Here is a 23041-nt window from a genome sequence, read left to right on the forward strand (position 1 = left end):
GACAATAAAAATGTCTTTTGATATTGTTAGTTTGATGGTAAACTATTCAAGTATATCAATCCTTAATTGGTAATAGCATACATATTTTGTTACAATAACATCAATTTACATGCAACGTATACCGACTCTGAGCACCTGTCCTATTTTAATAACACTCCGTTACAGAAATTAATCTTAGTGAAAAGTTTAAATTAACAATGTTTGCAATAATTTAAATACTTATAGAAATAGCCAACTAACATTAATAATTTTGTACCTCGGTTCAAGATACAAAATAATTAATATGGTAGCCACTAGCCATTATCAAATGTGTTTTAAAGTTCTGATTAAGCTCTAGAGACAGCTAGACCAAGTAAAGTTAAAACGTTTACAGCATATTTAAGTTATTTATTATTTCAACATTTAAATACCATACACATTTGAGCCAGATCGGCAATCAGAACATACTAAATCATAATTCGCAGGAATCGATCGTTGATGGTACTATACTTCTGTAGTAATTTATATCTAAAGTTCATTTTGTAATTTTGGTTGACACTCAGTTGACTTCACTCGGTCCCTTGACAAATAGTAAGTTGTGCTAAAAATAATTGAGTATATTTTAAATAAGTATGATTGCACGCAAATGTATAGAATGAACATATTACATTAAAAATATAACGTATACAATTTATATATATATATACTTTACAATTGGTTAATTAAATTTTAATGACGACAAGTATATATTTTTGTTTATTATGTACTTACGCAAAACAGCCAAGTAACGGTATTGTCAACACTATACTAATGATAAAAAAAGCACTGGGCATTGTTTCCAAAGTCCTGCTATATACGATATTATACATTGTAGTAATAATGGCTTTCAAAGAACACTCCATTACAAGTCTCGCTGAATTAACGGCACCTAATATAATTTTAGTAAATTATTAAAAGTTCACTATAAATAGTTTTTTTTCCATTAATAAACCATAACATATACCTAATAAAAAGTAAACTATGAAATATATTGGTAAGTATGTTGGTCTATAGATAAATTGTGCATTTCTACGTAAACAATATTAGGATCAAATATGATTTTTAGTGCTATTCTAAAATTATTTCAAAGTAAAATGTAGAAACTTAACTGGTTAACAAATAGTTTCATAAAACTTACAACAATAAAATATGCTTTCTGACAGTAAATTTTTAAAAACAAAAAAAAGTAAGTCAATTATAAATACCAAGTTCGTGTGCTTTGACACATTTTGAAGTTATTGAACCAGTTATTGAAAGTGCTGCGCCACGAAATAGTTGTAAAGGTGGTACTGAAAAAATTAAAAAAAAACTACTCGTATTATTCAAAGTATTATAAGTCCTAATTTTATAATATGTTTTTTTAACAATTTAAAATTTTTTTCTTTTCGTAATTTGAAAATAACTATTTAGTCTTACTTAAATATAGATGCCAACTTTGTGAAGCTATTAGAAATGATACAGCAGTAGCTACATCAAATACGGAAGCAATAAGACCAATCATTGAATCGTTAATCTCAAGCAATTTACTCATAATCCACAAGGTTAGTATGGTTCCTAAGAAAAAACGCTTTTAAGATTTTTTTCATTAACTTTATTACAAATAATAATGCAAATATTTTAAACCTGTCATCATAACGCTCATCGTGCATCCAATATATATACTGAAGTTTGACTCATCCCAGTTGAATTTTTGTCTTACAAACATATACATCAGTGAAAGTTCACCTGAATTAGAAACGCATTATATTTTGATTAGCTGTAAGGTAGCATTTATTTTCAGTTGTCTTTTATTTTCCTATTTGTAACTTCCTATTTCTCTACTCAATTACCACTTTCTCTTCAAGTTCTGTACTATTTTCCGAATCCTCTTCTTCTTCTGCTCTTATCTGCTTATTTTCAAACAATTTGTTTTCATTGCCACCTTCCATTGCTCTAAATTTACTCCTAACATTAAATCTGTTCTATTGTCAACTCTACATCATCCGCAAACAAAATGTCAAATGTCCATTTAATAATATATTTATTAATGTAAACTATATAATTGGATTTTCCACTCATTTTTTAACTGTTTGTAAATCACAATAATTGATTTCGAGATGAGTAGAAAGTGTGAACTCGAATAAGCTAAGGACTACAAATAGTGGCAGTGATGCTGAACACATACTTAACATTTTGTAATTAAATTTTTGGCACAATTTTCCAACTATCTCGCATACCTATTTCTAACTAATCAAGCTCATTCTCATATCTTCACTTCACTTAGTAACACATCGTACAATTTTTTTATTCAGTTACTCTTGTTATCCATGTCAATAGACTTCACATCATCCAATCACTTTATGTTTACCCTCTTCACTGTTAGCGAGTTATCCGCCTTTATCACAAACCCACTCATTACTAAACTTTACTTTGAACTAGCATTCTAAAAATCTAAATTTGTTTTATAGTCTGAAAATGGTATTTTGAAGCATTTGATTTTTCGACTTTTAACATTCTGAAAATCCCCATGTTGACCAACTCTACAGAGTTATTTATCATTGACAAATTTGCGAAAGGAGGCCTATTTCCTTGCCACGGCCGCTACTGTAGCACAATATCACAGTGGGCCAGTCGGGCCCTACAAGTGTAGACTAATGATAACTCACACCGTCTGTCACTACACATTTACCCTCGTTTTCGCTCCTTCACACATATCCTCTATTAATTTGTTATATACATTTTTTTGATACTATTCTTCTTCAAAACTGTTAATAATACCTATCTAGGTACTCTGTCGTACGCTTTTTCTTAGTCTATTTAAACCATACTTAAATTCGTTTTTTTCTCTCTTTATTTCAAAACGATTTTCTCACGCGAAATATAGACTCCAAACCAAAAAAAAACTAATATTATATAAGTATTTATAAACATTGAACCCCTAGAGTTTTGAATATACTTAGGATACTCACCGTCAAATACACCACTAGTCAGTGGCGCAGCAATCAGTATAGTTATTAGCAACACTATTTTTTTATTGTATTTTCTCTTTCGATTCACAGTTCTAAAACAGTCGGCAACGATATTCGGACTGATTGTTTGGCCGACGTCTTGCCAAAATCCGACTTTGGTATAGTCGGTGGACAAGTCCGGTATGAGGCAAACGCCCAGACCAAGAGCAGTCGCACCCATAGCGGCGCACACGAGAAATGACTTTAAGAATCCGATAGCGGGTACGATGAACCCGAAAATCAGCTGTCCCGCGGTGGAACCGATCGTCAACATGAACACGACGATGCCGAACCGGAAGGTTCTAGTGTGCACGTCGGTGCCGTCGACCACTTGCGTGAACACCCCCATGTACATGAGAGTGGTGCTGCCGGTCACCAGCAAGGCGGGTACCTGAAGGACAGCGGTGACGTTGGGCGACAGTGTCCAGTTCCACGAACAGTAGGCGTTCAGCAGATCGGTGCCGATCTGGCCGACGACCGCAATGAAAATCAACGGCCGACGACGACATCCGTGCCTGTCGCTCCACGGGCCTGCGAAAAACGTAACCACCGCCGGTACCGTGTACAAAACCAAGTATTTCCAAGCGTTGATTTCACTGATAACGTGTTGTGCTTTCGCCTCGTCCGGACACTTTTCGCCCGCCGCTGGCCGCCATTCTTCGCCGTCGACTGTGTTTGGCACGCACGCTTTGTAAAGAAGCAAATTAGTGGCCAGATTTGACGACAAAATAGCGGTCATAAAGTACACGAGCACTAATGGTTCTATCGTTATTGTTCGCACACTAAACATGTTTACCGTTAATATAAAGATGATCAATTGGCCCCACGATGCAAAGGTCAAATTTATACATTGAAAAAACATTTTTTCTTATCTTCTTATACCTATTTTTATCTACTTCAATTACATAATGATAAGCGGCGTTGAAATGATTAACTTTAATGCCCTTCGTGGCCTTTTTTTTTTTTTAGCCCAGAACGCGCGAATGACGATAATGCGCGTGCGCGGCATTTACATTGTGCGGGGTCGTTTTATTTGACCTACTTGTAAACAAACAATAATATTTAGTTCTTTCAAAATGAATCGATGGACATACGACGGAAGTTTATATATTTGTGATTGTGGTTAAAGTGTAAACATATGTGATAAACCTAATCCGTATTTTTCTGAAAATGTATTACCCAATTTGTTGTAACTTGTAAGTCGTAAAGATTTCAAATGATATCACGCGTTGCCGCTATTTTTAGTACATGGCGGAAGATTATCTCTACTGTTATTATAACGCACAGGTATCATTAAGGGGCGCATACTAGTTGCCTCCGAAAAACCACGAATTACCTCCCTTGCTTATCGTAACGTTTACTATAACAACAATAACGTAATACTAATGCAATACTTTATGTACACTGTACACGCTCGAGAGATGAAATCCCATTTAACTAGTTAAATATACTTAAACTTTTAAATGAACTAACTATTTTTATATTCAACATTTTTTTAAATAAATATAATTTTAGCTAAGTTGCTGTGGCAAATAATTATAGAACATTGTTCAGTATGTAAATTATTCTATATTTAATTTTACACAATTACCATCTGGATGTGACATCCGGTATATAATCGACTCTTTTGTGTTACAAGCAAAATGTTAATAGTGTATAAATTTGATAAAGATTAAATATTTCTATAAAATGTACATGGCCATTTTTTTTATTATTCATTTTGTTAATTCTATGACCTCTAACAAAATAGTATTCTTTTTTAGTTATAATACTGACCAATAATAATAGTAATAAGGAAAAATGATAAAAAAACGTTGTCAAAAGACGCTATCGGCTATGGTAGTCTGAAAAACATTAATAACACTCTTCGTGGCTATATTAATAGACATACATTAAGTATAGTTATAGCTTTAAATTACGATTTTAAAAACCTTTTAATTAATATGAGGTAATGAGTCATTTTTCGTATGGTTAAGTTTTCCTTAATTTTTGGATATTGTTAATAAAAGTAATAATAATAATAGTAATAACTATTTTTTTGGAAAAGATCTAGCAAATAATAAACATTATTTAAAACTTCCTGATTGAACAGGTAATTATGTAATGATAGTTAATATGGAAGTTTATACTTTATATACTATAGCGGATTTTAAATTTATATATTATATTATCTATGTCTTAGGTGAGGTGGGGGATATGCTTACAAGAGTACATACGCATGCTTACATCTACCGATTGAGAAAGAAATGACTCTGAAGGGATAGGAATTGATGCACACGTGGCGATTACCGACCGATTATTTGGGTCCAACCCCTTGTTAGTAGAGGCACACCCCTTACACCCCTCGGTATTTATAAGTTTAAACGCGCGCGCGTGTGTGTGTGTGTGTGCGTGGGTATTAATAATTTTAATAACAATAATAATAACATAAATCCCCTAAATGATGCTTATTCGCTATACCGCCTCAAAATCCGCTTACCATTGTTTAATGCACCCGCTACCACATTCTATGTACGGGTACTGCTTTGTTTGCTCTTGATTAAATAATCACCCTCACTGATATAATAAATACATTCATTGTTCAAGTTGTCTTGTTTAATGTAATTTTGTTTTACACCAATGCCATAAAATATACTTAACAAATCATAAGCAAACTTATATTCTTTATTTTATATTTATGAGATTTTTTACTTAACTAAATGAATTCAATTATGTTTTAAGTTTTATTAATGAAAAACTAAGAAACCTAGTTGGCTAGTCCGCTGTATAAAAATAATTGTATACTTAATAGTTTGGCGTCATCATTCAAGAATCATAAACATAATTTTTAGATGTTAGTCGTTATATTTTAAAAACGTGTAACAAAACTTTCGTTATTGTATTTTACATGTATATAATTTGTGTTAGCATAATTAAATAGTAAATACATATGAAATATTTTACTAAGTTTAATAAAAAACTAGAAATTTCATCGTTATTCATATAAGTAGATACGCAAAACAATACAGTTATTAAAAAAAACTATATTTTTTTTATTAAATCATGTAAGGAAGACTGGATTTTTCTTATAATGATCCAATTATTATTTTCTGTATTGTCTAATTCAATAAATGTATTATGTGTAGCTATTGACACCGTCAGTTATAATTGACAGTTCGTCCTATTAAGGATGTTTAATAATTTGTAGTTAAAATACCATAAATAACTTTCATCTGAGAAAGAATAATTGACGAAGGTCTAGTTATGACGTACCTGTATTTTTTGTAATTATTTATGTTTTCCTAGCATTGCAAGTAAAATAAAATAATAAAAAAAACATGATTGTTGAAACCATACTCAACGTATACTTGAATGTAGTTTTATACTCTCTTTGATATTTATTTATAAAGATCGTTGATCGTTTAAATAAAAATGCTCTTGGCGAAAAACAATTTTTAACATATCAATAAATTAGCTGTAGCCTGTAGCTAAATAAAAGAATAGTTTTTTTTTTTTAGTAATTTTAGTAGAAAATATTAAAAATGTTAGTCATATTATTTTATTGCGCTGTTAAGAGAATACAATATTAATTGTATATTGTATTTCTATTATGAATAATTACAAATATTTCAAAAACACAAATTATCACTTCTAAAGTTAACTATACTATCTAATATCTATTATGATACAAACGATATATTTTTTTAACTTAAATGCTACACTCTCAAAAAAAAGTAGAATTTTAATTTACTCTAACAATACGGATAGTATTAAGTATTAACTTTAATCGTCAAACGTTGGTAATAATGTAATGCTATAATATTGTACAATTGCGCTTTATTTGCGGTCAAGATATGCACAAAGAGCGTTGCGAACCAGACACATAATAAGTATCGACAACATATATTATTATATTGTTTCACGGCATTTAATAGGACAAGACGTGTGCCGGCATTGTCGCTATGGAATAGAATATTTTTATCGGTATAGCGTATTGGCGGCAGTGACAAAAACAATGAGACAACTGGATAAAAGAGCTCGCAAATGTTATCTACGTGATTAAGTATACTTGTATTAAAACAGCATTGTATTTTGTTCAGATTTACAACTTTAAATACTATATAGGTAACCTTATACGTCTAAAAAAACATAAGAAAATAGTAGTATTCAAATTGAAATTAATATTAAATTTGAGATACTCACAGAATTGTATTTGTTACATTAAACTGGCAAAAAAATATAACCTTTTTTATTTTAAAACAGATACACGTATACATAAATACTACAAAGTACTCATAAACTAACGTCTTTGTCAATTTATATAAAGAGTGTCTCACAAATATAAGACAAAAAAAATGTATACTTATTTGCGCTATAAGCACCACGTTTCTTATCGCACTTAATTATTTTACTTTTTAAAAACTTTTTTTTTGTTATTCTTGAAATTCCTCTCCTATCGGAGCGAGGTTGGAAATCATCATGTTAATCTCGATTTTCTCTTGTGCCGCCTTGAATATTTGGTTGTTGTTGTAACCAAACCATTGCCTCAGATTGTGTAGCCAATTTGTTCTAGGCCTCCCTCTACTTCTTTTACCACACATCTTCCCGTCTAAAATGTGTTGCAGAATTTGTTATTTCTGTCCTGTCATCATGTGCCCAAAAAATCCTTCCCAATTCTCTTCAGCACTTCCAAATTTGTAACTCGATCTACCCATGATATATTTAAGATTCTTCTATAGCACCACATCTCGAATACTTCTATATTCTTCAAATCCACTTCCTTTAAAGTCCAGGCTTCCACTCCATGTAATAATGTGGAAAACACATAGCACTTTAACATTCTTGTTCTCAATTCTATCGATAGGTCGCGATTGGAAAAGATTTTCCTCATTTTGAAGAATCCTGTTCTGGCAATCTCTACCCTGCACCTTGTTTCTTTAGAAGCGTCGCCATTACTGTTTATCCATGTTCCCAATTATTTATAGGAATACACTCTAATTCTACTGCTGTATTGTTTAAGGTCAGTTTTTTATTATCATGTTGAGTATCTTCTTATATTTGGTTATTGTCAAAGATAAGATCATTTTTTTTTGTTACATTAGTTTTATTAAATTTAAGATAGTCAGATTTTATTAAGAATAATTTGCTGAAAATGTTGACAACATTTCGACAACCAGTTTAGGATAATTACTTTTAAAGTTGTTTAAGTTTAAAGATTAAGATGGGAGGTTAGTGCAGTAGAGTAATGCGCTTAAATAAAAATAATTCTACACGCATTAATTAATAAAATAAATGTAACAAAAAAAAATTTTAAAAAGTAAAAAATAGTTAAGCGCAATAAAAAAACGTAGTGCTTATAGCGCAAATGAGTAGACATTTATTTAAAAAATAAATTAAATAAATTATTTTGTTTGTCTTATCTGTGTGGGACACCCTGTATATAAATTGACAAAGAAGTTAGTTGATAAGCACTTTGTAGTGTTTATGTACACGTGTACTCGTATCTGTTTTTAAAATAAAAAAGGTTATATTTATTGCCAGTTTGTGTTTATGTAACAAATACAATTTTGAGTGTCTCAAATTTAATACTAATTTCAATTTCAATACTACTATTCTTATGTAAACTGATGGAAGGAACAAATGAGGGGTCATTAATGAGAAATCCAACAATATGGAGTTGTTCAATTCGAATAAGAAAAAGACAAAGCAAGAATCTCTTGGAAAGCCCTTAGATACTTCTGGTGTCCATCTGGACCACAGCTCAGTCCACACATTTCAACACTCACCTATATAACAAAAGTTATGTTGGAGACTGTGAAAAGCAAATGCTATACTAGATGGCTCGTGCTGACTAAAGATAATTTCGGTAACGACAGTAGTGCATTCAAACATTGCAACGCATCGTCAAAAAATATTTTTCATAATTTGGTTAGATTTCAAATGAATGCAATATTATGTAGTTCCCCTAATTAAAAAAAATGTTTAATGTGGCCTCCACGTATTGCATAAATGATTTATATGAATTATAATATTATAATATATTATACGTTATTTATAACTTATAAGGTACTATACAGAAATAAAATGAATTATCAATTGATGGTTTTATAATTAAAGTTATGGTTTTTCCGTCCATTGGCTACACGCGCGTTTGAAGTGTATTTGCATTACAAATCGTATCTATTAATGCGTTTACTAAGTAGACAACTATTCAATTTTTTACGCCAATGTCATTTTAACCTTTTCAGCTACAAAAGCCGTACTACATAGCGATAATCTTTTTTATAAATAAAAAAAAAGGTGTTATCAATAAATTTGAAAAGAACAATAAAGCATATTAAATAAAAGTTTTTTAAAATTCGGTCATAACACATTTCATTAGTTTCAATTAAAATTAATCGATGACCTATATTTTCTCTACAAACAAGTAACAACAGGTTAACAACTAATGGCATGCAGATAAATTTGGTTATTTTTACAAAAAGATACATTCTATGGCTATGGCAAAAAAATATGACATGTGAAGAGTGAGAGAGTAAAATAGAGTTATAGCGAATAGGAGAAAGGAGGAGAGGAGAAGGTGGGAAGTTAATAAAGGAGTCATCAATCAAACACGGTCATAGCGCGTTTGATGGTGAAAAGCGCCCCACAATACTGTCACACACACACACACACTGCGGATATTTGAATGAGCGAACAGGTGGTGGTGAGTATATAAAAATATTATGCATGTGCAACTGAAGAGGTCACATCATAATCATAATAAGGTCTGGTCGACACGATGCTGTATTTATTGTGTTACACTGATGTAGTGCGCCTACAACTACGTATACATAATACAATATATCCACTGCAACGATAGAGAAATACATAGTATAGAGAGATATTTTATTATCGTAGTGGACATAAATTTTATTAGAAGGAATTCTATATTGTGTCATGTCGTTGTAGACAGATAGACTTTCGGTAACACGACCATTACCGACAGTGGAGTAGTAATAGGTGCACTCATATCATGTATGCAGCATTTACATGTCACGTGGTCACTGTTGGTAAGGCATTTATATCGGTGTATCGCACATGCCGCATACGGCTACGACTTAATTATATAAATAATAATGACCGAGACGGACCCCTGTTGTCGGTGTACTACGCCTTGGTTCTTATAATATGATAATAATAATTATGATATTATGATTGTTTCAACACGACTCAGCATGTTTTATGGTGTACCTCCCCCTATCCACTTCTCCACCCGTCTTCCGTTCCTCAATCGAACACCCGCGCACCCTTCACACGGCATCTACCCGAAGTTAAACTACTCATATAAAATAATTTAATATTAATGTTTTTATATCATATACATACTACTATGTACATAATATACAATACATAGGTATTAGCTACACATTACTATAAATATATATACTTGGAGGATACCTCAGATACACCACCGTGTAAGCCCGGGTTGTGATTAATTGATTTGTTACCTCGCTACATATTTATATAACCTTTTTTTTCTTATTTCTTTCGAATATTTTTCAACTCGAAGAATGGGTTATTTTTATCTGTCGGCGCTCTCAAGCCGAACAATTTAAAACCTTTAAGATTATTATCTCGGGACGTTTTCGCGTTTTTATTTATTTCCGACGGTATCCTCTGAGGTATGTAAGTTGTAACCATAATAATAATATCCACTCACTCCGGATTAGTATAATTAGTTAAAGATAATATAATATTGTAAACAAATATTTGAAATTAAAAAACTGTATATCTATGTATGTAGTCATAATTTATTATTATTATTTAGATTACAATCGGTTGGAATACTTAACCAAATTTCCAAAATATAGTAGCACAACATGCGTTTTAATTTATAATAGAGAAAAATATACCTTATCCACCTTAGTCCTTCGTTTTACACACATTTAATCATTTACGATAATGATAGTTCTATTAAGTATCTTAATAGCAAGTTTATGCAGCGTGCTATAAACTTTTGCTTAAACGCGAAGCTTAATAGTAATCGATGTATCTAGCCAGCAGACTATTATATGGCAGTCTGATAATTTCCACAAAATACTGTAAAGACCCATCGAAAAAACAATTTGGGTAAAAAGGATTCCCGAAAACATCACACTATTTGAATATTGTTATGATCATGTCAATTACGAAATTAAGGTTATACTACAGTTAGTAATATTATAGAGAAAACTCTCGACAAAATAACAAGTTAAAGGCCTACCTACAGGTTAGGTTATTATAACGGGAGGTGCCTATCACGGATCTGTGTCTTGAGTAAACTCTAAAAGGCATTTGACCCGGTAAGTAATGATCGAGGGTGTGTGTGCATGAGAGAAGGTTGCTGCTGGGTTTTATATAGACTGCGGTATTTTTATTTTTTTTTGTGCACCCGGACGGGTTACAGTAGAAATATACATACGTTCGTGTATGTATATAATAATACACATAGACATATTATATTTTTTATTACACCGCCCCATGTGGGGTATACAATTAATAAAAACTTATTGTTATTGATATAATTTGACTACATAAACGGCCATATCGTATGACTCTACCTGTGTGTGGGAACCCGCCGACTCCCTTTGTCGCCTCGATAATGCGCTTGTCGATCCGTGAAATTCGTTCTCAGCAACGGACAAAGGACACACGAAGGAGTGTCATATATTTTTTTATATCGACCAATTCCGTGGATCTCCGAGGAATGGGTAAGAAAAGACGTGTAGACGTTATAGCAAGACGCGGACAAGAAAGCGAATTATTATTTATGACCAAGCAATCTCGTTGCACCTGCGCTGCTGCAGTTGGCTAAAACGAGCAAAACCACCAATGGAATGGTCAGCGCAGTAAATCATTTTTTTTTATTATTATTATTATTTATTAGTTGACAATCATGTGAAACAATTTTCGATCAATCGCCGTGTGTCGTCGCGATAATTGCATCAACATATCGAATAAGCTCTTAAATGTATAGAGAACAAAAACAGTCTTATATATAACTGTCATCGATAACTTATAGTACATAATTAATCACACTCAGTTAAAAAAAAAAGGAACTCCACGGATTGCAATTAAAATAATTGTATAATTAAACAAATATTAAGAAATGGCATCGAATTATTAATCTTTTGATTATTATTAAATTTAATGTTTGTATAAATAATTATAGACGCGCTTTGTAACTCAAGTATAACACGGCAATTCGATTTTATATTTTTCCTACTAAACAAATTTAATAACTCAAAAGTTTTTTATTTGAGCTTAAAAATACAATTGAATAAATGTACAAAGATATACATATATTAAATATATGTAGACCCCATGACAAAAATGAGTTAAGGTTGGCAACACCTCCCCATAACCCTGTAGTAAAAACTGTAGATAACTGCTTTAGTAGAAACTGATGCCCATGCTTAAACGACAGTTCCACCGGGCTGTAAAGTTCTGGACCACAATACAAAAACACTAAAATTAAAAAATTGTTTTTTTTTTCAAAGAGGGTTTCATCGTTTTTACCTTGTGGTCTTTATATAAGATGGTATATATTATATATTAATAATCAAATGTAATTTTTAAATTTCATTATAATTGAGTTAAATTTAAACTATCAACATTATAGTATTTATATATTATTTACATTAAGTTTACAAAATGTGTTAAACAAAAGTGATTTTAATTAACATAGTCAGAACCTAATTTTTGTTTACAATATTATAATAAGTAGGTAATTATTGTATTATTGTGAAATAGTTATCTATATTTTCTTATAACAGCTGTTTCATTGAAACTGTATTTTTGTAAATTGACGTTATGATATTTATACAAATTAAACATTGAAATCGTATTTTATTAATGTTCGTGGCATTAATATGATTTATATACACATTATGATGAAATTTGTTTTTATGAATATTCGTAATGCCTACTAAAATTTAAAAAAAACATGTTTTGTTTTTTGCTTATAAATGTGCCATAATTACGAAGAATACCAATGTAATAACTACGGTTAATTAATTTTTAATGCTGTAGGTGCCTATTATAATATATTTGATTTTAATTATAGCCTAGGTACATTTTGACACCTCGGTGAACTCATTATCATAACTTATTAATAGCTGTTTAAGTATACATATTAGGTTTAACTATGAAAACGAATAGCACGCAATATGCGGGAAATAATTAGTATAATATTATATTTGTTTATTTGAACCAGTATGGCCATTAGAAGTTATTATGTAATGCTTTGAGAATAATTTTGATTATCAAGACTTCTCTGACCTGTGGAGCATTGACAACGAATTGACATAATAAGGTGGGTGTGTAATCAGTAATGTAAAATTTCTCAGATACGTTTTGGCAGTTAACCATCCGATAGCAAATCCGAGTGATCGCAACAGTTGATAACTGCACTGGCCACTTTGCATCTTTCATTCGTGAATATACCGATATCTAAAATTTAGACATCACCGCTCTTAATTTTATATTTATATTGTTATTCCAATTTGTTATTCACCTTAGTATTTTCAAATTGTATTACAATGAATTTCGTGAGATCCGGTTGGATTTGGCAATATTAATTAAACATGAAAAATATTATAGTTATAAGAAAAAATACCGTCCATAGGAACGGATCGGATCCTGTCAAGATCGTATCTGCGATGGGAACGATTAAATGACCGTAAAAGATACTTACAAATAACCCGAATGCATGTGGTGTATACACCATAAGCAGTTCATATAAGCGGTTTCACTTGGATCATTCGGTTGATCCGCTCGGATGATAAAAATCCAAGAAAAAAACCTTAACGACTCATAAAACATAAGTGACACGGATTCCCGTCGTCGTGCCGGCCATGAAAAGCAAATACTAAACAGTGTTTTATAGTTTAATAGGTAGGGACAGGGTGGATCGCAATTTGTAGTCGGTTCCTTGCAGTATAATATTTTGTTCTGTATCGGTATATACGGCTGTAGTGGTTTCATATTTTAATTGTCCGAGCACAGAGGGAGGTATACCGTTTTTTTAGCAATTAATTGGTCATGGGATCATAAATTCAACTGATTCGACATGTTTGGATTAATCAGGAGGAATATCTGTGAAACAGTTTATTTATTAAGATGTATGGGTAACCAAAATATGAAAACCAAGACCTATTGAATACAAAATAATAATTTCTAATAACAACGTTCGTCGGGTAGTAGTTCGGCGTTTTTAGCAACTTGGCAATTTTAGCGCTTTTCAGTTATAAATAAAGACAAATTAAATGGTAAACGAAAGCAATCAAACATGTAAAATCAATCAATTTATAGAAAAAATCAATAATATTTCGTGTGTTGTCCAAATGTGATGTACACTTAAAATTGCAAGTATTCAATTAATTACATTTTCTCTAAATGTTTACGAATTACACCCACTTTATCCTAAGACAAAACACCTACTATATAGCTGTTATTTTAAACTAAACATTTAGGATTATACATTTGTATTAATTTAACGGTAACGGTATTATGGTGTTTGTATTTTAGGTATAACATTTAAAATTATAGATGTTTTCAGTTATGAATTAATTTTTGGATTAAATAAATTATGTGCTTATTAACTGTAATTTTTAACTCATGTTAAATCAAGGTTAATCAAGAAGAATTTCAATAATTTTCGCGTCATAAATTAAACAAAATTTGTTCTACATATTTTGCGATAATATAAAGTAATAAAGTACTGAATTTTCAGAATCTAAAAAAAAAATTTACAGCGATAACACTTTTTTGAAATAATATATGTAAGCATAATATTGTCAAGTATTTTGATTTAAAATTGAGATGTCATTAAACGCATAGAACAATATTCTAAAAGGTTTTTTAATAATTTTTTCAACAAATTTAATTAGGAATCGTATTAATGTATAACATATTATAATATAATATTTACGCTAGTAAATACCATACAAACATTATCAAGTTCATCGTAACTTATGTAATAAAAGGAACAAATCGTGTTGTCGTGTTACACAATAATATATTCGAATGACAATAAGTATGTTTTACATTTTTTACAACATCAGAAACCCGATTTCCTGTATTGTGTAGAGCTGGTTATATTTTAAACAGAACAATAACGACAATATTCGTACTGTTACTTTTATCGGTAGGTAGGTAAGTAATAAAAATTTGAATAAAACTACAAGCTCGACACTGCGATAATAGCCGATAAATGGTAATCAGGTAACTCAAATAATAAACACTAATAACGTTTTTATTGTACACGCAATTTAAAAGTGTTAATTATTATTCAATATGCCATTATTTAATATGCTAATAATTAATTTTCATAATTCGAGTTCATATGGGTCAAGGTTTTGTTTTCAAATAAGATAGTTAAATAGCTTATATTATTATGACCGTAGCTAAAGGAAACACTATAATTGCCGTTTACGATTATGTAGAGTTGGCACTTTTAACATAAACACTTGCACAAAGATATTATACTTTTATGCAAGTATTTACGTTATTTTCTACAACGCTATAGTTATAAATTAATTAATGTTCAAACCAATCAAATGCAATGATATTTTGTTATTCACGAAGTAGTCAACAGCGACACATAGAACTAGAGTTGTCCATGACCGTTGTCTATATTTTTTCTATACTTTATTTTTTTTCGTTCATAAAAATTTATGGTGTAGCTTTATAGTCATAACTGATTTTTCCTCGTATAATATTTAGATATCTGATACCTAAAACATCAAATATAATACTCTCGAATTATAATCTGCCCTAAATAAATTTCCCTTTTACGTTTTTTCATTTTTGTTAATCAAAGCCTAAAGAGCAAATTAACTAAGCATTATTCACTGCAGACGCAACAACAGTTTTCCAACATTATTTTTAAACATTTAAAAACAATTAAAATAAGTAGTGGTTGGGTTTCCGTAAAAATAAAAAAAATGAATTAAATATTATTAATTTAACTAAAAAATACAAAATTACAATTTTCACGGTTCAATAACTATACGGTTTTTTAAAAACATACGGCGTCTTGACCGGTCCTGACTATACGGGTGATCTCAGACTAAATCTGTAATTTTTCATAAATACATTATTTTTTTTTAGTACATAATATTAAATTTAATTTGAAATAATTATGAGTAAATTACGTGTACAAACGTACGGCGATGTGTGTAGGCAATTCTGCTACTCTCATTGTAGTAATAACATAAATTATAAATTGTCTATTTGTAGCTGGAGTCTTGATTATAAAACTATACTTAGGCCAAATCTAAGTAACTTTCCAAATTTACTTGGATATTGAATATTAAAATGAAAATTGCATACTATTATACTGAAGTATTCAAACAAGCTAATTGAAAAGCTTATACTATAGTTAAAACGCAACACAGCCATCGTTTTGACCTACATTTAATAGTTTTACGTCACCGGAGCAATACTTTATATGTATATATTATGTTGGCGGTGTGTATTTTATTCAATCAGAACCGATAAACTACTAGCATTATCTTCGTTTGTATAAGTTTGTACATAAAATACTATTATATCTACATAACAAGCATAATTACTGATATTAACCTTGCATCAGTTATATGTATTACTATTATAATCCACTTAATTATAAATTAATATTACTCCTTTTTAAATCCACTGGAGTCACCTGAACGTTTCAGTGCCTTCAAATAACATAAATATGTTATTTGAAATAAACATAATAACAAAACCAAAGCATAAGACAATTCATACTTAAATTTAGCAAGTATTTATAGAAGAGAAGGATTTAAAAAATGAAATATGAATAACGCATAGGTAGCTGTAAACATTATAGGTAATATATTGCGTAGGTAGCTCATTAACAAAACAAAATTACTATTACAACAATGAATATTACTCATACTGATAGTTTTAGTATTAAATAAAAGTTATTTTAATACTTAGAAGACATTTTGAGTACATAATTAATACACAATGCCTCAAAGAAACATGAATATTTTATAACAATGTTTAAAACTGTATAATTTTAGTTTAGTTCTAAAATAGAATTATTTGTTTAATATAGTTTTATTGTATCAGTTGTTGTTTTTTAATTTGTGCAATTTGAATACTTCTGTTAGCGTAGATACGTTCACTGGTATATGATTGAATCTGAACCCTTCGAACGACCTCATAATATGACTGACGTGTGACTGTGCCATTTTGTACAGTTTATACATAGGAATTTTGTCTTTGTTTTTCAAGCATAAAAGATACTCGTGGATTTTGATACCCATCGCGAAGAAGTATTGTTGTGGGTTGCTGTACATGCAGTAGAGCCGGATATCCTTTTGGATGGCGTTAAACCTGTCTAGTATAACTTTGCTTTCATATTCGAAGACGTTCGCGTCTAATGTCATCAGCCTTTCCAGCTCCCAGTACACGGCCGAGTAATGCTTCAACCTGGCTTTAGTCGCTGACATTTTCTGCATGATGATAATTAGAGTCGGCATAAAGTCGGCCAATTGTTTACGGATTGTGTCCATAGTCGATTTGCGTACGATTAATTCGTTGATCAGGTACAAGTGTAAGGCGACGTTTTTAAGAGAAAAACACGTAAGAGCTATGTTAAACGTTTCCACGGCATAGGTGACGTATGACCCGATGTGACTTAAAGTTTGCAAGACCTTGGCCAATACGGCATAAGTGTGGACTTCCTTGTCTTCAGAACTGACCAGATAGTTAGGTATGTAGTTCACGTGCGGCGGACTCTTGACTTTCACCACTTTATGGTTCAACACGGGCGACCAAGCTATGTCTCTCTCCATCACGTCCTTGAGTAAGTTCAGTTGAAATACATATTCAACTCGCGGAGTGGCCATACAACACACTGCTATAACAGTGATTGTCGTTAATAACGCTAATAAATGCATATTACTAGCTATTTAGGTATAATCTACGCTAGAACTTTAACACATAACTACGACTCTAAAAAGATATTTTAATAAATGTTGAAAAAAACAAGTCCGCGTCTGTTAGTGTGTACTCGCGATTTACGTCTGCACCGATAATCGGTGCAAACACAGCCTATGATGTTTACAATAACGGTACGCAACAAGTCTTGGAGCCTTTTGTATGACTCGTCATAGTAGGTTACTATTACAAAAGTAACAAATCCAAATAAAGTAAAAAATATACTATAATCCGTTAAAGTTCTAATGATAATAGTCCACTCTTATAGTAAATTAAGATCGTTAGATCTAGTGAGCATGTAGTACTTGTATCTAACCTATATTATGTTTATAATTTCACACAGTTTTAAGAAAAAGTTATACAAAAAAACTATTACTGTGTCTGCATCGCATTGTCTTAAATTATGTGTTTTAAAAGGCCAGAATAGGTTTTACTATCCTCTAACTTGGTACTTATATTTTAAAGGCCAGAATATTAATTTTTGATATTAAACTGTTCATTATTTAGACTGTCTTTAAACATGTTTACCAGTTTATTATTAGTTTTTAAAAAAATGAGAATAATTTTAGAGCGGAATTTCCAACTAATTAAGAAATAGAATATTTATTTGTAATGGAAATTACTTTTTTATTTACACAGAATAACAAGGCAATAAACGACTTTCGGCGAAATTCCACAAATAGGAAATATGAAAGTACCTACAATACGAAATGAATATACAATAAAATATGGTCAATAAGAAATTAATGACAATATGATCAATGAGAGATAGGTCGTTTTCTAAAATGCATGAATTTGGCCTTTCTAGCTTTTGAGCCTGGCTTCACACGCAGAATCTACACTCGGTTTTATATATTTTGTTCAATAGTTCATTAAATAACTCATACACAATGCAAGCCAAAAACTTCAATAAGTATGTGGAGCGAGCTAGAAAGCCAAGTTTTTTCTGACGGACGTTGTCTATTGGCTCGCACATCTGCATTGCATTCGACATTGCGTTCGGTGACAAGATATTTAATAATTATAACAATATTGGCAGAAACCTAAGGGTGATGATCAAGCCCATTATGTCAAGCAATTCGGGCCTACTCCCGGACATTTACGCCATACGAAAAAATAAATAAAAAATTATAACAAGATAAGTCAAACACAAAATAAATATTATAGACATAAAAATTATTAGACAAAATAAATAAACAGTAAAGTTAAGATAGGTTGATAGTTTCAATAAAATAAAGGTCGTCGCGTCGTCACGATCGTTGGCTTATATGTAAAATTGTATTGTAGAATAAAGTAGCCAGACATATTATTATTATACTATAATATAAGTGATGAGTATAGTTTTTAGATATTATTCGAAAACGATTGTAGCGTTTATAAGTTTTCAATCCCCTGGCAGATTTGTTCGTGCAGTTAGTTTATTGATCAGAAAGTTAACCCCTTCCCAACACTATACAAATTGTCATCTTTTACAACTTTTAAGAACGGTGTTTAAATCACTTCCAAATTTAATCTCTAGTCCATCTCTAGTCGATTTTTTTGTTTAAGTATTTTACTGTATACACTATATTGTTAAAATTTGATCATTGACACATTTACACATTTTAGTGAATAACTTATAACTTTTTTTTTATTTTGTACATTTTACATATTTCGAGTAACAATAAAAAATTTGTGTTCGTAATCGTTGTTTTCCAGCTGCACAAATATTCAATAACGCGATTAAGTTATTTTCTTTAAAATATTTATTGCAGTCACCATATTGCCAACACCATACGTCAGATTAGGTTCTTCCAATCTGATTTTATTTTCAATATGTTTTTATCTCCAATGTAAAGTACTACTATAACATTGCTGTTTTAACTAAAAAATGTATGTATTTAAATCGTTTGAACCATAACATGAATGCAAAATATAAATGTTTTCAAATGAGGTAAAATATTATAAAACATATTATAAATAAATGATTAAAGCAAGATATAGGTAAACACTAGACATATATTCGTTTAAAACAATTATGAGTTCAGTTAAAATTAACGACGTTTTATTTTGCTTCATAATGCAACCGTTATATGTTATGAATAACCGTTATAAATACTGTGTCAAGATGAAATTTTGCATGATAATCTTGTTGATGAATTGTTAAGTGTAAAACTGTGATATAGACTATACGAATAATAACAAAATGTCAACTAAGGATTTATCAAGCAGGTATCAAAACGAATTAAATTGGTTACTACTTTGGAAATAAGATAACCTCAAACATTGATATATATGTAGCGTTCTAATGCTTTTGATGTTGTCTGAACTAATATATTATTTTGAATCTGAAAGAAGCATATTAAAATATATATCTGCTAACCATATATGGTAATTATATGACCTATGCATATGTCATTCGTTGACGAATGTGCCAAAATATTTAAATCTCTTTTTTAGGTCAAAGGAATACAAATGAACGAGTTATGATACATTAGGTAATGTATCTTTATGTTATTCAAATTAAATTATTACTTCTTTTAATTGATTCCAAACACGATTTTAAACTACCTAGCTACTCTTAACCAGGATGGTTATTTATTAACGCTTAACTTCGTTTTATCAGAACTAGAGAAATATAAAATAAATAATATATTATATATACAATATAAAATGTGACAAGCGCAATATGTTTAGTATAAAATCTCACATAAGTCAGCATTACATAGGATTGGAACCCTTTTTAATACCACATCATGCCCATATTGTCATACCTAATTTTCCTTCATAATATATAAATTCATTAAATGCATTGCATTAAAAAAAAAAAATTCTTTTCTAAATTATTTAACCGGTTTTTCCAATCTAATCATTTGTGTAAAAAAAAAAAACTTAAAAGGTGTTTTGAAGCAAAAATCTAAAAAATGTACTGTAATGGTATAAATCTAACCATATCAGTTATCAGCAGCTAATAGAAGAATGCAACGTTGAGTGTGTTTTAATTTTAAAAAATTTGAAAAGTTCCTATAACATAACATATTTTTGTGATCAAGACAAAACGGTATATAGATAAAAATGCTATTAATACGTCTATTAAATATTTAGTATAACATTATACTAAGGTAATATTAGATTTACCTTAATAGGAAATCCATGGGATCCGCATAACTTGTGTAGATACTACTTTCACGTTTTGTTCTAATTACCATACAACATCATAATGATACTGAACGAATCAATTATAGCTCTAAGTAGTAAGTACCTACACAGCACGGGATCATGTGTCTCCCATTGGCGCTGATACTTTTATATAGCTGCGACGACGTAAGGTTCTTAATTACAAGAAGGGGACACCGATCCTGGTACGAGTCCAATAACCATCAAAGGCGGAGGGTCAGAAATTATGATAACCATAAATACCGAAGATGTGTTCGGTTATTATTAAAAATTTAATTTTCAAACGCTCTGTGTTTAATATATTATTTGATTTACAATTTTTAATTTTTATACACTGGACAAATATAAAGAGAGCTAGGCACAGTTTGCCTGTAAATGCATACTACTGAACCTGCTATTGTAGACTGGGACAATTCATTAGACACCAGATCAACTAGCGGGATGCCGTCCACGGCTTAATGTTTTTTTTTGTTGTTACTTTCGGCGTATTAAATTACTGTACTGCCGTGCATAGCCCGGTCACTGGTGTGCTTCTCTTGTGGGCGCCACTTAATAAGTAATTATACCGTAACATTATATTTTTTTAAAATCATAATACAATTAAATAACTTTTAAATTATTTTTAATTTGGAAAAGCAAATGTCTTATTCCCCTCTACTTTTGCAAACAAAAAAAAAGGGTTTGGAATATAAATACAGTCATGAAAATAAAGTTATGCTAATAACCAGTCACAAGAAACCGTGTGTTATTGGATTCAATATAAAATCAGAATCAAGTGAGATCAGCATCGATGGTAAAGTATGACGTGACGAAAATGTATGGAAAACTTTGGTATTTTGTTGTTGGGCGGTTTGTTCGACACAGAGTCGCCGCCGTTTGATTCATTGGCCGTCAAATTTCCTATAGCAGTTTCCCAGGCGAAAAGAACTGGAAATTTGAATTTCACCACAAAGTACTAACACATTTATCACTCGGCGAAGTTTCTCTCTTGTGAAAAGCTGACCGGAGAGCGGTGGCGGCGAAACTCAAGGGGTGAACTCCGCTCCCCCGCGTATCTTTTTACCCTGAACGTATTTGGAATATTTATTATTCGAAAATAGGATATTAAGTGCCAGGATGTGTAATGCCGGCAGAAGGGATGTGTCAGGAGCACAGGAAGTGGACCGATAGGCGACGGCAATCCAGGAAACTGTAACACATCTTTTTTAAACGGGTTTACACAATTCGACATTCTGGCTGATAACATTTTTTACCCTCAACAGCACCCTTTTGCATGACGCCGATAAAAAAAATCGTGCACACGCACATGTTTTAATAACGGAAGCGATAGTGATTTGCGAATATGGTATTATTTTAATAAAATATATAATATTTGAATAAACAAAAAAAAAAATTAAAACTTATATCTACAAAAAATAAATAAATTCAAAAATATTGTAGTGGTTTAAAATTAATTCGGTATTAATGTATTACAGCAGTTGTTAAAAGAACATACATAAAAAAATATTTATGTTATTATCCGTTATAAAAATCAGATTCGATTTTATATATTTTATCTATTCCGTAACATTAAACTATGAATATTATCACATGAGTAGACGTTATATTTAATTATTATTAATAATCATTACCATATTCATTATTTTGTTCGGTAAGTCTTAATTTTTATAATGTTAATAAAATCAGTATAGAACTGTATATTCGACCTTCTAACAAATTATTATTACTTTCATATCGTTGAGATCATTTTTCTATCATTTTACGTTACAAGTTTTTACAATCAATTATTAACATACAAATAAATTACACATTATACAAATTACATATTTAACGAGTTTATAATATTATTATTTAAATGAAATATTAAAATAAACATATTACACAAATTACCATAAAGTATTTAAAAAAGAAAACATGTTAAAATT

General features: G+C 30.6%; 1 protein-coding gene across 1 annotated transcript; it reads right to left on the reverse strand.

Moving 5' to 3' along the window:
• Positions 1–353: 353 nt before the first annotated feature.
• LOC126838410 (uncharacterized) lies at positions 354–3832 on the reverse strand. Its single transcript, XM_050572805.1, has 6 exons — positions 2967–3832; positions 1642–1743; positions 1435–1572; positions 1224–1307; positions 751–907; positions 354–580 (listed from the first exon to the last, which is right to left on the reverse strand). The coding sequence occupies exons 1-6, from the start codon at positions 3793–3795 to the stop codon at positions 508–510; spliced, it is 1383 nt and encodes a 460-aa protein (XP_050428762.1). The 5' UTR covers positions 3796–3832; the 3' UTR covers positions 354–507.
• Positions 3833–23041: the final 19209 nt, after the last annotated feature.

Source organism: Adelges cooleyi, unplaced genomic scaffold (genome assembly GCF_023614345.1).
Source record: "Adelges cooleyi isolate 19-005CV unplaced genomic scaffold, UGA_ACOO_1.1 ACOO_flye_CR_arks_rails_tigmint_CR_PRNA_30, whole genome shotgun sequence".
NCBI classification, from domain to species: Eukaryota; Metazoa; Arthropoda; class Insecta; order Hemiptera; family Adelgidae; genus Adelges; species Adelges cooleyi.